This window comes from Vigna angularis, chromosome 9, assembly GCF_016808095.1.
Source record: "Vigna angularis cultivar LongXiaoDou No.4 chromosome 9, ASM1680809v1, whole genome shotgun sequence".
NCBI lineage: Eukaryota > Viridiplantae > Streptophyta > Magnoliopsida > Fabales > Fabaceae > Vigna > Vigna angularis.
In genome coordinates this window covers 11,068,290-11,086,691 of record NC_068978.1, presented here as the reverse complement: position 1 = coordinate 11,086,691, position 18,402 = coordinate 11,068,290, and the positions used below count along the sequence as shown (strand labels likewise).

The following is an 18,402-nucleotide window of genomic DNA, read 5'->3' as shown; positions in this document are numbered from 1 at the left end:
AGGAAAGCACTGCAGATCCCCAACTGTAGTTGGACACATTCTACAAGTCAGCTAAAAGTGCGAGATACATCAAATGTACCATACTTGCAGATGTATTCGGCATTAATATGTTGTTGATTATCATCAACATACGCGCTCTAGCATATTATTGAATAACATCATTACTAGCATCATGAGACAACTGCCAAAATGTATTATTCAACCAAGACAATTTAATTTTATTGCCTCTAACATATGTCTCCGGAGGAACATCTCCCAATAGGTATTCACAGTAAAATATGAGTGAACCGCTATTGATGTCAGTGACAGCCTCACCTTCAAGCGGAAGCTCGAGTTGCAATGCAATGTCTTCTAGTGTTACAGTAGTTTCCCCAAATGGCAAGTGGAATGTATGAGTCTCCATTTTCCACCTCTCAACCAAAGCAGTGACTAACAAGTGATTCATTTCCATATTTGAAACTTTTAAAATATGGTCAAACTCTGCTGCTTGTAGTATATTCATGACTCTGTCATCGAGTTTGTCGATATGTTTAGAAATCTAGATTGCATGTCTTCTTGGATGAAGAACTCTTTCAGTGCCCTCCCAAATTGCCTTCACAATGTGTTTGTCTTGAAAACATAGTAGGTACATATCGACCAGAAGATGACATGTGAAAGTCATTATGTGTTTGAATTTTGGACTTGAATGTAAAAGAAATGAAGAGAACAAAACTAGACAGAGGTAGAACAAAGAAATGAGAATGAATCAATGTTTCTCACTTTTGCCCAACTTATATTATATTTGTATGATGAACAATTGTTTCAACCATTCCTTCCACACATTTATTGACATTTGAGAATTGATGCCCCTACACCATTGTAACTCAGAGGATACTTCAATAACCAAGGAAACAAACATATAAAATAAATGTACCATACTTGGTCAAATAGTATTTGTTCAAAAACGAAATTATGCACACATGGAGATGAATAGTAAGACTAAAAAGGCTATAAAAAAATAAAATACATCACCATTTATTTATATGACATTATTATATAATGGCATTAATAAGATTATTTAATATAAATAAATTTGATTAGTAAATGGTAATTTTATTTCTTTTCATTCAAATATATTTATTTTTTTTTGACATTTTTCACATTATTTTTTCGAATAAAAATAAAATAAAAACCTAATTTAGTAAATTAAAATGATTTAAATTAATTAAAAAATAAAAAAAAGTGAAAATGTAGAGGTGGTGCACCCCTATATTTTTATTTTTTTTCATTTTTAATTAATTTAAATCATTTCTAATTAATAAAATAGGTTTCTAAATGTAATTAAATTGAAATATTTAAGTTTTTTAATACAATTAAATAAAAAAATGTATTAGTGGAATAAAATATGTTTTATTATGAATAGTTATAAGATATTTATCATTAAGCATGGATAGTTATTATAATAAGAATTATATTATTATAAACCTAGATGAACAGTATAATGTTTGATTTTTATCTGTTAACTTCTAAAAAATCAATTGATATTTAAGGTAATATGAATAAGTGTGGCAAGTTATTTTAAAATTGTGATAATAAACATAAAGTTAATAGAAACAAACAAACATGTTTCGATAAATTACTCCATAAAAATAAAAAATTTAATAGTACAAAATAAGAAGAAAAAAAATTATCATCTAATAAAATTTTTTGAATAAATTAATTTCTAAACATTTTATTATATATTCTATAGAATTATATTTTAAATTTTTATATCAATTAATTTTAACTTACAGAAGAATTTATATTTTCTTTTTTTCTACTTGTAACAGTGTCTTTTTCGAAAACTTGTTCAAATTAAATTGAGGTCAGTATCCTTTTATTGACCATTGAATATATACTTATTTTATATACTTTAGTTCCTATAATTAAATATAATATTATGTTTTATAAATAAAAGAGGTCTATATTCAAAATAATTAATCACCGTGACTTGGTAAAAAAAATAATTTCTGATCCACTTCCTTCTTGAAAAGAATTATATCTTACTGTGTGTGAGTTCCGCAGCGGGATCTGTTTTTGAATACTGACAGCGCAAACACTAACAGGAAACACGGATTGTGTTGTCGGCGTCAGTTGGTTGCGAGGTTGTTCTGTTGTGTTGTGTTGTCAGGGAAATCACCCTCATTCCGTTAGGTTAGTTCCACTTCTTCTCTTTGATTTCACTTTCACTCTTTGCTCTGTTCATCTTACTCTTTTGTTGTTTAAATTTTCTTCATTTTTCTTCATCCCATCATATTTTTTTTTCAACAAATAGTAGATCGAATCCATGGTGGGGTTTTCTGGGAATAGAAATTGTGGGTTGTACTTTCCCTGGAACTGGTTTTAAAACATGTTTGTTCAATATAGGATTCAGTTCGACACTACTGTTCCTCTTTCTTCTCCAAATTCATCGGAATTCACTGTTCAAATTAGGCCTCTTTGTAGAATCTGCTTTGTTCTATTTTAATGATTTGTGATTATTAAAGCAGGAAATTTCTCTCTCTAGGGTTCTTGTTTTGGGGGAAGGGAATGCATTATGTAGGTAATTATGAATTTGTATTGCTGAACTCTGATGTGTTGGATTATCTGTACCTGTTAATGTATATTATAATTTAAAGTAAGATTAAATGGAACAAAGGGAAAGGGTTAAATTTTTTATATTTCCATTCAATCATGATGTTCATGAATTGTAAAATTGTTGATTTTAATAATAATGGTTTAATTACATGTTTGGTTTCTCTGACTCCAATATTAAAAACGAAATCGTTTTTGTTTAGACACATGCAATTTTTAATCACTTTTAGTCTTTTTTTTCTAGGAACTAAAAATTATATGAATAACGACTAAAAATAATTATAAATAAGTGGTAAAGTTTTTGTAGGTTGATTTTTAATTGTTTTAAAGGTAAGAAGTTAGGCTTACCATTTCTTAGAATTAAATTCTTTTTCTTAACATATGTAGGATACTGACCTTTGCTTCTGATATAATATATTTCTTTCCAAGGGAAGCACCAAAACAAAATAATCAAATTTCTTAGTGAGTTAAAATTAACCAATTCACCTCAGATTTTAGAGAGATTGGGTTAAGAGCTTCTGGAAAAGTTGAAGAGCATAAATTAATTTTAGCTTATGAGAGAAACTTAATTCAGTTTACCTTTCTTTTCTTTTCAATATGTATTTATAGAAAAAATCATCATAAAGACTTTATCTTAACAGGAATATAGTACTTTTAGGTAGATGTTCTCATTGGTGTTAAGCTAGCTGTGTATGGCTATGGTTAGACTTAGCTTTAGATGCATGTATATTTGAGTTTTAGTTCAATAACTAAGGATTTTTTTCCTTTGCACCAATGTGATTCAAGTATTTAGTAACTATAAACTGTCATCTAAAGGGGTTTTACTTTACCAATTTGAAGGTTTTTAATGAGTGAGCTGAAACTCGTGTTTGAAAACATGGAAATTTAAGATCATTGTGGAAGGTTCTGGGTGATGGCTGTAAGTGCTGAGGGAGAGACTATGGCTGTGGATGCTGCACCAAGGAGGCCCCGAATTCTGCTTGCTGCTAGTGGGAGTGTTGCTGCTGTCAAATTTGCAAATCTGTGTCATTGTTTCTCTGAATGGGCAGATGTAAGAGCAGTTGCCACAAATGCATCTTTGCATTTCATTGATAGAGCTTCAATGCCAAAGGATGTAACTTTATACACTGATGACAATGAATGGTCTAGTTGGATGAAACTTGGTGATAATGTGCTTCACATTGAGCTCCGCAAATGGGCTGATATCATGGTCATTGCTCCATTATCAGCAAACACCCTTGGCAAGGTAAACAACTCAAGTTCTTTGAATAAATGCTTTGGTTGTTTCTACAATTGAAGAGAAAATGTGATTACACTGTTCTCAGAAAAGTTATAACTTATAAACTGTTTTCAAAAGCTACCCTGCATAATTACTAAAGGTTAAATATGTTTTTAGTCCCTTAACTTGAACCTGAAATTAGAATTAGTACCTATTCCAAAATTTGATACATTTTGATGTCCAAACTTTAAAAATGAATGAGTACAATCCTTTTAACTTGATGACATTGATTTTTTGGGATTTGTTAAACAATGTTCCAGATTGACAACTCAAACGTCATACTAAAATGTGTTGGATACGTCAAAGAAATATAACGCAGTTGATTAAAAGGACTATATTCATTCAACTTTAAAGTTTGAAGACCAAAATGTATTAAAGTTTGGAACAATGACGAATTCCAATTTCACGGCCAAGTTTAAGAACTAAAAACATATTTAATTCAATTACTAATATAAGTTATTTCATTTTCTCTCGTAGACATTTGCACAAGTGCTTATGTCATAAGATAAAGCCTAAATAAGTTGTAAATAAGTTCTTATAAGCATATCTTTAGTATACAAAATGGTGGTATAGCTTATATTTCTCCACAATAGATTAAACAAACTAGCATGTCTATGACATACCTATTCTTACACAGTGTAGGCAAGTTCAACCAATGATGTGTTTTTCTTTCCATCTTTTGGTGTTCAGCTTTTGTGTGTACATCTTTTATAGGGTTCAGATGAGTTTCTGTTAAAGTAAGTTGAATATATGTTGTAGATTGCTGGAGGGTTGTGTGACAATCTACTGACATGCATTGTGCGAGCCTGGGACTACAGCAAGCCATTTTTTGTTGCACCAGCCATGAACACTCTTATGTGGAACAATCCTTTCACCGAGCGGCATCTCATCGCCATTGATGAGCTTGGAATTTCTCTCATCCCACCTGTTACAAAGAGGTTAGCTTGTGGAGATTATGGCAATGGTGCCATGGCTGAACCCTCTACCATTTACTCAACTGTAAGGCTCTTCTATGAGTCAAAGGCTCAGCAAGGTAATGGTGATATCTGACAGTGTTGGCAATTGGAAACAAGTATGAATGCCTTCCTAGGACATGTCTTGGCCCCTTGTTTTATTGCATTTGTATTTCTCTTACATCTAGTCTGATCATAGGTGGTGTGTATTATTTAGGACAAAACTTAGATGTTGATCTTTCGCTGCTTATTAATGTTGTTCTCCAATTAGAAACAGAGTTTCATCTCAGTAATTTGGAAAGAAAAAAAGTTTACATCAAGTGTCAACATAGTTTATTGAGATAAATATCTAATTCTGATTAGAGAACAACATCAAATGCACATGAAAAACTGTATCAGAGTTTTGTCGTATTTTTTATTGCAGAGGGGTTGTGCTGCAGATTCCTTTATGTATCAACATTGATGCATGTGCATCTCCTTAATCAGAGGACCATGAAATGAACTTCTTTATGCAGAAAAAAAATCAGAACATTTTATGCAGATAATGTCCTTTTGATTGCACATAATGCCAACCTTGTAATAACCAATGAGTTAGCATGAAATGTAACATCTATAAAAATCTCAGTGAATCCTGTTATCAGATGATCCTCTGTAGTTGTTTTCAAACCTAAACCCTAAATCTTTAAAATATTAAGTTCATATTACAAAGAATAATAAATAACAGCGGTATTAATAAAAAACGTTGAATTCTTGCACCAGGTTCAGTTTATATTTGGCCCTCTCGATAATAGAGTGGCATAGCAGGAACAAAGCAGAGGAACCTGAGAAGTTATGGGATTCAAATAGCAAAGTGGATTTTCAATAGCAATTATTGAAATTTCCTAAATGGGTAAAATATTTATTCTTGAAACATCATTGTTTGAGACTTTTGGGTAAAATATTTTGCAAAATGTTATGTTTGTTTTCATCTTTATACTCCTTCACACACATTAGGTAAAATGATGATATGTCATGGTGTACTACTTTATCAATTTTAATCAAACACAATATGCCACCAAATCTGGTAGCTTGTGATGAGATTGAATCTGACCTATTTAAAGGGGTTGTCCAATTTAAGAAAACTATGGTTTAATTTTTTTTATAAAAGATTATTGATGTAATTAATTATTACTTCTTGTTAGATGTTAAGTTGTGTGTTTATGTTAATTGGGCTCAGCCCATTCTGTATTTAGGGTTTAACCCTTATCTTACATTATAAATAAACTACCCTATGTGTACATAAGGGAGATTTCTCCTAATCTTCTCTACTATTTCATATGGTATCTAGAGCTTAGGTTTTGTTTCAGCCAGTTCCACAGTCTCCGGTACCCATCGCCACCGCAGTCGTCGTTGTCATTGTCGATGCCGCCGCCGTCGGAGTTCCAGAATCGACCGACGACCATACCATCCGGATCGTCTCGGCCGGGCGACCACCGTGGTGCAAAGATTGCGGTGAACGGACCATCCACGCGCCTCCACGCGTCGCCGCAATAGTCACCAGATCCGCCGCGCGAGCCGGCGCGTCGTCGGCGAGATTCGCCGCCGACCAAGACCGTCGTGATCGCCTCCTCGTCCTCTTTTTGGATCTGTTGTCGTTGCGTCAATCGGAGCACTTTGGATTTTTAGGGTTTCTCCCTCTCCGTGGCTGCCCAACGTGATGATCAGAGTCGGTCTCGCCAGCCAGGTAAAGGACATCCAAAATGTGACCACTGTGGCAAGCTAGGCCACAAAATTGATAGATGTTATGCGCTTCATGGACGTCCTCCTCGACCTATAGCAATGGCTAATTCTGATCCACCTCCCCGATCACCGTCTGCAGACCATCCTACTTCATCAAATACCATAAATAACCCTGCACTCTTTCAGGAATTTCTCAGATGGTATGAGGACCGTCAGCACTCTAGTTCCACTACATCTGCTTCTGTTATACGCACAGGTACTCCTTTTGTTGGTCTGACTCACTCTCTCGGATCTTGGGTCCTTGACTTAGGCGCCACCGATCATATCACTGGTAACAAGTCCTTGTTTTCTTCCTTGTCATGTTTAGATAATTTACCCTCGGTAACGATGGTTGATAGGTCTAGAGTCTCATCTCATGGTATTGGTACTATTCATATATTTCCGTCCATATTCATTGATAATGTACTTTATGTCCCTGGGTCTCCTTTTAACTTATTGTCCGTAAGTCGTCTAACTCGTTCCCTTAATTGATTTATTTCATTTACCAAAGATTTTGTTTGGTTGCAGGATCGGAGTTCGAAACACATGATTGGCAGAAGATGTGAGTCTCATGGCCTATATCATCTCAGTCCTTCTCCACATGTTGGCGTAATCATGGAGTCACCATCCCTTCTTCATGCTCAGTTAGGTTATCTCAGTCTTGCCAAACTGCAACAACTTGTTCCGAGTCTGTCGAAATTATTAAGTTTGTCGTGTGAGTTTTGTCAGTTAGGTAAACATACTCGTAGTTCCTTTCCTCGTAGTGTTTCACAACGAGCGTAATCCCCATTTTCATTGGTTCATTCTGATATTTGGGGACCTAGTCATGTTAAGTCAACTTTAGGATTTCAGTATTTTTTTACCTTTATTGATGACTATTCCAGATGTACTTGGTTGTTTCTCATGAAGAATCGTTCTGAGTTGTTTTCTATTTTCCAATCATTTTTCAACGAAATAAAAACTCAATTTGGGGTTTCTATTCGCACTTTTCGCAGTGATAATGGCTGTGAATACCTTTCTCAACCGTTTCACAACGAGCGTCATCCCCCTTTTCATTGGTTCATTTTGATATTTGGGGACCTAGTCATGTTAAGTCAACTTTAGGATTTCAATATTTTGTTACCTTTATTGATGACTATTCCAGATGTACTTGGTTGTTTCTCATGAAGAATCGTTCTGAGTTGTTTTCTATTTTCCAATCATTTTTCAATGAAATAAAAACTCAATTTGGGGTTTCTATTCGCACTTTTCGCAGTGATAATGGCCGTGAATACCTTTCTCAACCGTTTGAACATTTTATGGCTTCAAATGGCATTCTTCACCAAACCTCATGTGCCTATACCCCTCAACAAAATGGGGTGGCTAAGCGCAAGAATAAACACCTTATTGAAACAACTCGTACACTTCTAATCCATGGTCAAGTACCATCGCGTTTTTGGGGTGATGTAGTTCTCACTGCATGTTATCTCATAAACCACATGTCGTCTTCTGTCCTAGATAACAAAATCTCTCACTCTATCTTATTTCCTCAAGACCCTTTACATCCATTACCTCAGAGTTTTTGGGTCTACATGTTTTGTTCATGATTTTAGTCCTGGTCTTGATAAGTTATCTCCTAGGTCTCACAAATGTGTCTTCTTAGGATTTCCACGGTCACAAAAGGGCTATAAGTGTTTTTCCCCTTCCCTCAATCATCATTTTATCTCTGCTGATGTCACTTTTGATGAATCTTCTTTTTACTTTTCACATCTATCTTCTAGTTCTGTACCTCTACCTGCTACTGTTGATATTCCTATTTTTTGTGATCCTCCTAGTGATGCTCCACCCATTTTGTCTCCTCCTTCTTTAGACTCTCATTCACCACAGGATTGTCCTTCACCACCACCCCTTCAGGTTTATAGTCGCCGCAATTGTCTCCCTCATGACTCACTTCCAGTGCCGTCTGCTGTGTCTCCTTCGGCTCCAGCAAATGAGTATGACCTGCTCATTGCCCTCCGTAAAGGTATACGCTCAACTCGTAACCCTTCCCCCCATTATACTGTTCTTAGTTACCACAGATTATCTTCATCTTTTTACACATGTCTCTCATCCATTTCTTCTGTGTCAATTCCCAAGTTTGTGGTGATGCCTTAACTCATCCTAGCTGGCGCCAAGCCATGCTGGATGAATTAAGTGCTTTACAGAAAAGTGGAACTTTGAAGCTTGTCCAATTACCATCTGGAAATTCTGTTGTTGGTGGTAGGTGGGTGTATGCTATCAAAGTTGGCCCTGATGGTACAATTGATCGTTTGAAGGCTCGACTGGTTGCCAAAGGCTACACACAGATTTTTGGTTTGGATTATGGTGATACTTTTTCTCCAGTGGCAAAAATGACCTTTGTTCGTCTATTCATTGCCATGGCCGCTCTTCGACAATGGCCTCTTTACCAACTTGATGTCAAAAATGTTTTCCTTAATGGTGATTTGCATGAAGAAATTTATATGGAGCAACCACCCAACTTTGTTGCTCAGGGGGAGTCATCTGGATTGGTATGTCGTCTTCAATAATCCCTATATGGCCTAAAACAGTCTCCTCGAGCCTGGTTTGGTAAATTCAGCTGTGTTGTTCAACAATTTGGTATGTCTCGCAGTGAAGCGGATCATTCAGTGTTCTATCGCCACTCAAGTGCTGGATGTATCTACTTAATAGTGTATGTCGATGACATTGTTCTCACAGGAAGCGACTATCCTGGCATCTCTCAGATGAAACAACACCTTTGTCACCATTTTCAAACCAAAGATCTTGGCAAACTCCGGTACTTTTTGGGTATTGAAGTAGCACAATCCAATGCTGGTATATTCATATCTTAGAGGAAGTATGTGTTAGACATCTTGGAGGAAACAGAGTTAATGAACTGTAAATCTATTGAGACACCTATGGACCCTAACATCAAACTCCTACCAAATCAGGGGGAGCCTTTCTCAGATCCTGAACGGTACAGAAGATTAGTTGGTAAATTAAACTATCTTACTGTTACGCGTCTTGACATTTCCTTCGCAGTTAGTGTGGTGAGCCAATTTCTAAACTCCCCATGTGAAGACCATTGAGATGCAGTTGTTCACATACTGAAGTATATTAAAGGATCACCTGGAAAAGGTTTGCTATATGGTCCTAACAACGATACAAAAATCGTTTGCTATTCAGATGCTGATTGGGCTGGTTCTCCTTCTGATAAGAGGTCTACTTCTGGATATTGTGTCTCTATTGGTGGCAACCTGATATTTTGGAAAAGTAAGAAGCAAAGTGTTGTGGCAAGGTCCAGCGCAGAAGCAGAATATAGAGCTATGGCATCTGCTACTTGCGAGCTTGTGTGGCTTAAACAATTACTTAGTGAATTGAAATTTGGAGATGTCACTCACATGACACTTATATGTGATAATCAAGTTGCTCTTCATATTAGCTCTAACCTTGTCTTCCATGAGAGAACCAAACACATTGAAGTTGATTGTCATTTTATTAGAGAAAAAATCATATCCGGAAACATCAAGACTGAGTTCGTTAACTCAAGCAACCAGTTGACAGACATATTCACCAGTTGATAAACATCAAGTCCTTACGAGGACCTAGAATTGACTATCTTTGTAATAAGCTTAAAACATATGATTTATATGCTCTAGCTTGAGGGGGAGTGTTAGATGTTAAGTTGTGTGTTTATGTTAATTGGGCTCAGCCCATTCTCTATTTAGGGTTTAACCCTTATCTTACATTATAAATAAACTACTTTGTGTATGCTAAACACATAAAGGAGATTTCTCATAATCTTCTCTACTATTTCATACTTCTAAACCGTTCATACTATCTTAATTGCATGAATTATTCTTTTTATAGAATTATAATGTCAATTGAAAACAATGTTTGTATTAATTGAAAAAGAAAAATTCATGGTAATATTTGGAATACAATGAAAAAGAAAATGTTCATGTTAATTGATGGAGAAATCAATTTTGTTTGTATTGCATCAATAGTTGCAATGCCATTTGTCTATGCATCATTCACACCTGAAGTCCCTCTCTTACACAGTCACCACTCATTTTTAAATAACAATAATATTTATCACACAAGCTAGAGAAAATTGTGTATCTACTGTATAATTCGGTAAAAAATTTATATTTTTTTGTGTATGTATATAATTATTTTAAAATCGTAACTATGATTTATTATACACAAGTTTATCATTGATAGCTTATAAAATAAATAAATAAAAACCTCAGAAAGACTAAACATACATCTATGCATCATTAATTTTATTTTATCATTACTCACAAGCTAATTTGTTGAGATTACTCTATAAAGCTGAATCTAAGGATCCTCAAAAAACTGAGTTTAAGGAATTAATAGGGGACAAAAAGTTGTTAAAAAATGTTCATAACACTTTCATATTTTTAATGTACTAAACTTCTTTTTCAATGTTTTTTCTTTTAATTAAATAAAATCAATATGATGTTAGCATTTTTTAAAATAAAAAATTATGTCAAACAAGTTTTGTAATAATTTTTAAAATTGTAATTGTTTTTTGAAAACAAATGAAAATTCTGTAATAATTTTCTTTTATAAAAGGAAGATTTTTTTTGTAAACTAAGAAATAATTATAATTAGTTTTTTATGTATATAATTATTTTATTTATTTATAATTAAATTACATTATATTTAATTATCCTCATTTTTAATTTAAATAATAAAAGTTTGCATTGAAATATAAGATCAATTATATAAAGGGAGTTTGAATACATTTAAAAAACATTTTTTTCAAAGCAGTTCATCGTGTCCTAAAGGTGGTATGATGATTTATGAAACAGAATCAAAATACTTTCGAAACAAAGTTTAAAGAGATAATCAAGAATAAATTAAAACGTTCGATAAATAATAACAATTCACATACAAATGCACCTTCTATTATCTCCGTCTAATACTTGCTTTACACAATAATTTATGCTAAACAAATCAAAATTCTCTTGTTTATCATTGTTAAAATATGCACATGAATGACATGATTGTAAAATCAACACTCACATCTTATTGTTGTCACTGTAAAATAATTTTAATAGATGATGGAAACATATATATTATTGTATATATTTCTTGTTCTTTTGTCAACTTATATCAACCAAAATTTTGCTGTAACTCTTATTTTATAATAACAAGTAAAAAAAATTGTCGTGATTCGTCATTCATAAAGAAATTAAGTTTCAAGTCATGATTACTCATGATTTATCTAAATATTATTTTTAGTAGAAATGAAATAGTTGATATAAAAATACAACAACATTATTGTTTGATGGTACACAAGATGAGACCAAAGACTTTTTAGCTTAAGTAACAGTGGTGGAGTCTTTTATAGTATAATTTATCGTGGTACTTGCTCAATAGTCTTAATCTTAATAATAATTGTGTTGTGAAATCAATTTTCTTTTGTTAAGAATCTTGATGGTAATATATCAGTGAAATCTAATTTCTTGACTGGTATGTCTTTTTTAAAGGATGTCACTTTTATTGTTAATAATTTGTGTGTTTATAACAGTTAAATTTAACTTAGTAGTTTAATCATAATTTCTACTAGTTTGACATGTAAGAAATAAGAGTGGCAAAACTGGTTAGATCGACTTATTTATTTCACCTTTTGACTTATGAAAAATGGGTCAGACTCGTCACCTAAAAACTTGTCAAAATATATTTAATTATAAAAGTATTTTCTAAACTTTGAATTGATTAATTTATATTTTTAATTGAATACATTAAAATAATTATTACATTTACAGGTTAAGTTACTAAATTATAAAAAATGATTAAATCTTAATTTATAAGTATTAATGATTTAAATTATAATAATATTATATCTTTATAAAAGTATAATTTAATCTTTTTAATTATTTTAATTTTAATTTTTAATTTAAAAATTAAAATAAAAATAAAAAACAAGAAGTGGGTCAGGACAAGTTAATCTACCATTTGGTCCACCAATTTGACGAGGGCTAAAACGGACTAGTGGATTGAAAATTATAATCCAATCAATCTTGTTTTAATAGTCCGATTTGGCATAACCTAGAAGATATTTTCATTATTAAATTAAATTAATTAATAATTAGTTCTCTTCGAATTTTTTTTTAGACAATAAATGTATACACGTTCCATGGTTTTAATAATGCAATAAATGTGTATGTACATTCCGTATTGAGTGTTTATACTTTTATTATACTTTGTGTTGTGTTTGTCAGCTGTTTTTGTTTTAAGTTTCGTGTGATTTAATTTTTCTTATTTTTACATATTGGTTTGCGTAAGTTCAGTTTAACTTTACATGGTTTTATGTTTTTCTTTTCCATTTAACTTAATCTTTTATGAGTAATTGTTTTATTCTAATTATTTTAAAAATACTTATTTATTTGTAATTTGTTACCAACGATGTTATATTTTATTTATTTCCATTAAAATTATTTTAATTTTTAAGTACATCTTTATTTATGTCTATACATTTTTACTTTTAACAAAGAGTAATAAACTTCAGTGTGAAAAAGTTTCAATATGTTATCATGCCAACAAAAAAACTCTTTTAATAATAATTGCAGCATCTAGTTTTTTTTTCTAAAATAAAAATAGTATAATCTATTTATTTATTTAGATTAACTAAAATTATTTAATTAGATTTAAAAAATAAAATAAAATTGTGTTGTTGAAGAGAGGAGAAAAAAGAAAGTTAATTGTAACTTGTGTTTTATCTTTATATGCGAACTTAGAAAAGAATTTAAACAGTCGTGGTGGTTTTAAAGAGATGATATTATAATATTTTAATAATAAAATATTCAAATTATAAAACAGATTCGAATAATATTATAATATTTTAACAATCAAATATTCAAATTATAAAATAGATTCTAATAATTGACGTCCATTTTTATACAATTATTATTTCTCTAAAAACTTATTTTAAATTTTCTGTTTTTTCTTTCTATGATATTGATCTTATCTTTTTCTTGTGGGAGATCCTGAAGGAGAATTGTGACGAGGAATTATACGCCCTCATCCGATCAAAGAGTCAAACAAAATTTATTTTTAAAATAGTCCAATTTTTTTAAAATTATTCAACAAATTATGTTTTTGGGTGAATTAATTAGCAAACTTCAGTTTGACTTTATTTTCAAGTTATAATAAAGATCAATTTGGAAACATAGACATTAGCCATTATGAATTTAATTATTTTGATCAAATGCACAAGTCAGGTTTCTATGCAGATAAATTAGGATTTTATCCCTTATATCTTAGTGAGAGTTATTTTCCTAGGTTCTTGAGTGATTCAAGAATCCTTGACTAGATCAAAGGATTTTCCATCCTTTGTGTGTTTGCCTCCTACGGAAGAGTGATTCTTCCCTTTTAATTTTATCTTTGTTTCTTTGTTTTTTATTCTTCTTCTCGATTATAGAATCTCAATCTGTGTCCAGTTTAATCTCATATTCATAACTTTCGTTCTACATATCCAAATTGAATGTTTCTTGATCCAAATTTGTTGTTTAGAACATAATCTTTCACATTGTTTTGGAAATACCTCAATCAGAGTTTTATAGCTCAAAATATTGACGTTTTGAAAGTTTTGTTGTGAAACCCCAAAAAATGGTAGTTTAGAAGTGGTGGTAGTCTAAAAATACTGAGACTTGATTATTTTAATATTAAACGGTTTTATTATAAATATTTTTGTTATAAACGAGTTTCATTATTTTAAAACGTATCATCTCTCTACAAACTACTTTTCTAGAGTTCTCTATCATATCTCTAACCTTTCTCACTCTTGGATCATCTGTTCGACGATTAGGAAGTGCCTAGACGATCCTTGCGTCAAGGGCAACAATCTCTACCGATCAATTTCTTATTTTGAGTCGGTAAGTCGTTTCCCCTTTTTCCTCCGTACGTTCTTAGACTGTGATCATGCAACGATTTATGTTGAATGTATCTGGTTATTCTCCTCTTCAAATTCTAGCTCAATTAGGTACTAGATGGATTTTCTATCACCAATTGGTGATTTGTGAATATTGAGTTGGTTGAACTGAAATTGATTTTAAAATATATGTGAAGTGTAACTTAATAAAAGGTTTAAAGAATAATTCTGATGTATATTTCAAAGAGTAGAGTACCATATATATACATTCAAGGATCCTATAATCCTTCATCTATTAAAGGAATGATAGGTGCACAAATCTGCACAAATTATAATAATATCTAAATTATAACTAACACAATATTTGATTGCCTAATATCCTTTAATAGAATATTTGGCATATCTTAACACCCCCACTCAAGTTGGTGCATGGATATCACACATTCCCAACTTGAATAGAGACTCATTAAACAATCTTCTTGACACTCCTTTGGTGAGAACATCAGCCAACTGCAATTCTGATCTTACAAAAGGAAATGAAATTATTCCAGCTTCAAGCTTCTCTTTGATGAAATGTCTATCAATCTCCACATGCTTTGTTCTATCATGTTACACAGGATTGTGAGCAATTGCTATAGCCGAAGTATTGTCACAGTACAAACTCATAGCTTCATTTTGTGTAAAGCCCAAATCTAATAACACATTTTTAATCCACAAAAGTTCACATACACCTAGTGCCATGCCTCTGAATTCTGCTTCAGCACTAGATCTTGCTACTACAGGTTGTTTTTTACTCCTCCAAGTTACAAGATTCCCTCCTACAAAGGTAAAGTATCCAGAGGTAGATCTTCTATCATCTTTTGAAACTGCCCAATCTGCATCAGTGTACCCTTCTACCTTAAAGTTTTCATGATTTGAGAACAAAATTCTTTTTCCAGGAGCAAACTTCAAATATCTCAAAATCCTTTCAACAGCATCCATATGAAGCTTCCGTGGGTCATGCATAAATTGACTAACAACATTCATTGCATAGGTGATATCTGGACGTGTATGGCACAAATAAATTAATTTTCCTACCAGTCTTTGGTATCTTCCTCTATCTATGCTTGCTGAATTTGAGCATTGAAAGAGTTTATGATTTTGTTCAATTGGTTTATCAGCTGGTTTACTCCCAAGCAGCCCAGTTTTCGATAGTAAATCAATAGTATATTTTCTTTGGCATAGAAAAATACCATGTTTTGATCTAGCTACTTCAATACCTAAAAAATATTTAAGGTTTCCAAGTTGTTTCATCTCAAATTCAGATGCAAGGTATTGTTGTAAACTAGAAATCTCATCTTGGTTATTTCCTGTAACAATCATGTCATCTACATATATAATCAAACCTGTAATTTTTCCTTTTCCTCTCTTAAAAAATAAGGTGTGATTAGAGTTACTTGCTCTATGGCCAAAAGCCTTCATAGACTTGGTAAACCTTCCAAACCATGCTCTTGGGGATTGTTTTAATCCATATAGAGCCTTCTTTAATTTGCAAACCTTCATTCCAATTGAATCAGTCATGCCTGGTGGAGAATCCATATAAATTTCTTCTGAAATTTCTTCGTGTAGGAAAGCATTTTTCACATCAAATTGTAGAAGAGGCCAATCTTGGTTTGCAGCTAACGACAAAATTATTCTCACAGTATTAAGCTTGGTTACCGGTGCGAACGTCTCTTGGTAATCTACACCATAAGAGTGAGTGTAACCTTTAGCCACAAGTCGTGCTTTATACATCTCAATAGTTCCATCAGCTTTATGCTTAATTGTAAAGACCCATTTGCAGCGTACAGTTTTCTTCCCTCTTGGTAAGGACATAAGATCCCAAGTGTTGTTTTTTTCTAAAGTGTCATCTCCTCAACCATTGCTTCGGTCCATCGAGGATCTGCCAAAGCTTCCTGTATATTACTAGCAATAGAAATTGAAGATAATTGAGATACAAATGATGCATATGAATGAGATAACCTGTGAGATGACACATATTTACTAATTGGATATTTAACTTTGGCTTGGAGGTCTGGTTCATATTTAATTGGAGGTTGAACACGGTTAGAACAAGGTGGAAGAATATATTGAACAGTAGTAGACTCAGTGTTTGGTGTGTTGGTGGTCTCACGCAGACAAGAATCAATTCCATTATCAATTTCATCTAAATTAGTATTATCATAGATAGGATCAGAAGGTACCTCTAAAGAGTCAAGTTGAACCTATGGAGAAGATTGAGCCAATTGGTTATGATCAGAAGACACTGTATTATCCAGAAAAGAAGGGTCTATATTTAGGATTGGCTTACTTCTTGCAGAATGATCTTCACACTATAATTTATCAAAAATACCAACATCATGATTATGCACTTCACTTTAATTGCCTCCCTGAAGTGGAGAATCAACATAAAAAAATTCATGCTCATTAAATGTCACATCCATAGAAATATAAAATTTCTTTGATGGTGGATGGTAAGCACGATAACCTTTTTGAGTTGATCCATACCCAACAAAAACACATTTGATCGCTCATTCTTCAAGCTTTGTACGTTGATGTGGGTGTAAGTGAACATATATAACACATCCAAAAATATGAGGTGGTAAATTAATTATGGGAGGAAGGTACAATGATCAGACAACACATCAAAAGGCCTTTGAAAGTCAAGCACACTAGAAGGGGTTCGATTAATTAAATAAACGGCAGAGCTCACAGCCTCACCCCATAAATGAGATGGGACATTACCATCTATCAAAAGTGATCTTGTCACCTCTAATATATGTCTATTTTTCCTCTCAGCCACTCCATTTTTTTGTGGTGAATAAGGACATGTAGTTTGATGTAAGATGCCTTTAGAGTTCATGAACTCTATTAATTCAGTCTTAAAATATTTCCCTCCATTGTCGGATCGGATGACCTTAATAGATGTGTTAAATTGTGTAACAATCAGATGATAGAAGGAACAAACCACATCACACACACATCACTTTTATGTTTAAGCAAATACACCCAGGTTATGTTTAAGCAAGTACAATCATCAACAAAACTGATAAACCATTTTTTCCCATTATGTGTAGATTGTGGGGCAGGGCCCCAAACATCTGTGTGGATTAATGAAAAAGGAAAATCAGTTTTTTTATTGCTTAAAGAAAACACAATACAATGACTTTTTGCCATTACACAAGTTTCACAAAGAAAATCAAAAATATTACATTTATGAAATAATGATGGAAATAATTTTTTTAGATAACCAAAAGAGGGATGTCCCAATCGTCTATGCCATAACCAAATGTCCTTTTTATTTTTATCGTGTGTGTGTTCATTTGCAAGACAAGCCAACGTTCCTTTATGGGTTTGTTGTGAGACATTTTCAAGATAATAGAGTCCCTCCCTCTCTCTTCTAGTGTCAATCTTCTCCTTGGAATGAATGTTCTGAAAAAGACAATGGGTTGGGTAAAATGAGGCAATACAAGAATGTGATTTGGTTAATTTGCTGACAGAGAGAAGATTACAGTTCAATGTAGGGACAAATAAAACATCGGAAATTGATAAGGAGGGTGAGAGAGATATAGTACCTACACCTTCAATAGAAGATGAGACCCCATTGGCACTAATAATAACAGTTTTAGAACAATTAGGAGAAAAATTAGTAAATTTATGAGGATCACAGGTCATATGATCAGTAGCACCTGAATCAATTATCCAATCACTATCTCTAGTAATAGCAGAAAGATTAATAGTAGAGTTAGATATACCTGACTTAGTCACAAATCCGGCAGTAGTAGAAATATGGCTCTTGGAAGTAGCTTCTACCATGGTATTGGGAGTAGTTTTACCTTTGGATGCCAATCCGGATAACCATGGAGTTTAAAACATGTCTCCATGACATGATTATCCTCGTT

The 18,402-nt window shown here is 32.7% G+C and overlaps 1 protein-coding gene across 4 annotated transcripts; it reads left to right on the top strand.

The window, feature by feature from the left end:
• The first annotated feature begins 1,980 nt into the window (after window positions 1-1,980).
• LOC108337104 (probable phosphopantothenoylcysteine decarboxylase) lies at window positions 1,981-7,444 on the top strand. Of its 4 annotated transcripts, XR_008245200.1 has the most exons (5): window positions 1,982-2,172; window positions 3,433-3,838; window positions 4,631-4,904; window positions 5,584-5,713; window positions 7,111-7,444. XR_008245200.1 is itself a non-coding variant. In XM_052868282.1 (4 exons), exons 2-4 carry the CDS (start codon window positions 3,506-3,508, stop codon window positions 7,146-7,148), a joined length of 645 nt encoding a protein of 214 aa, XP_052724242.1. In that variant the 5' UTR covers window positions 1,981-2,172; window positions 3,433-3,505; the 3' UTR covers window positions 7,149-7,431. The 4 variants fall into 4 exon arrangements, 3 of the variants coding, with proteins under 3 accessions (XP_052724242.1, XP_017429050.1, XP_052724243.1); XM_052868282.1 differs by lacking the exon at window positions 5,584-5,713 and having other exon boundaries at window positions 1,981-2,172; window positions 7,111-7,431; XM_017573561.2 differs by lacking the exon at window positions 7,111-7,444 and having other exon boundaries at window positions 5,584-5,899.
• The last annotated feature ends 10,958 nt before the right edge of the window (window positions 7,445-18,402 follow it).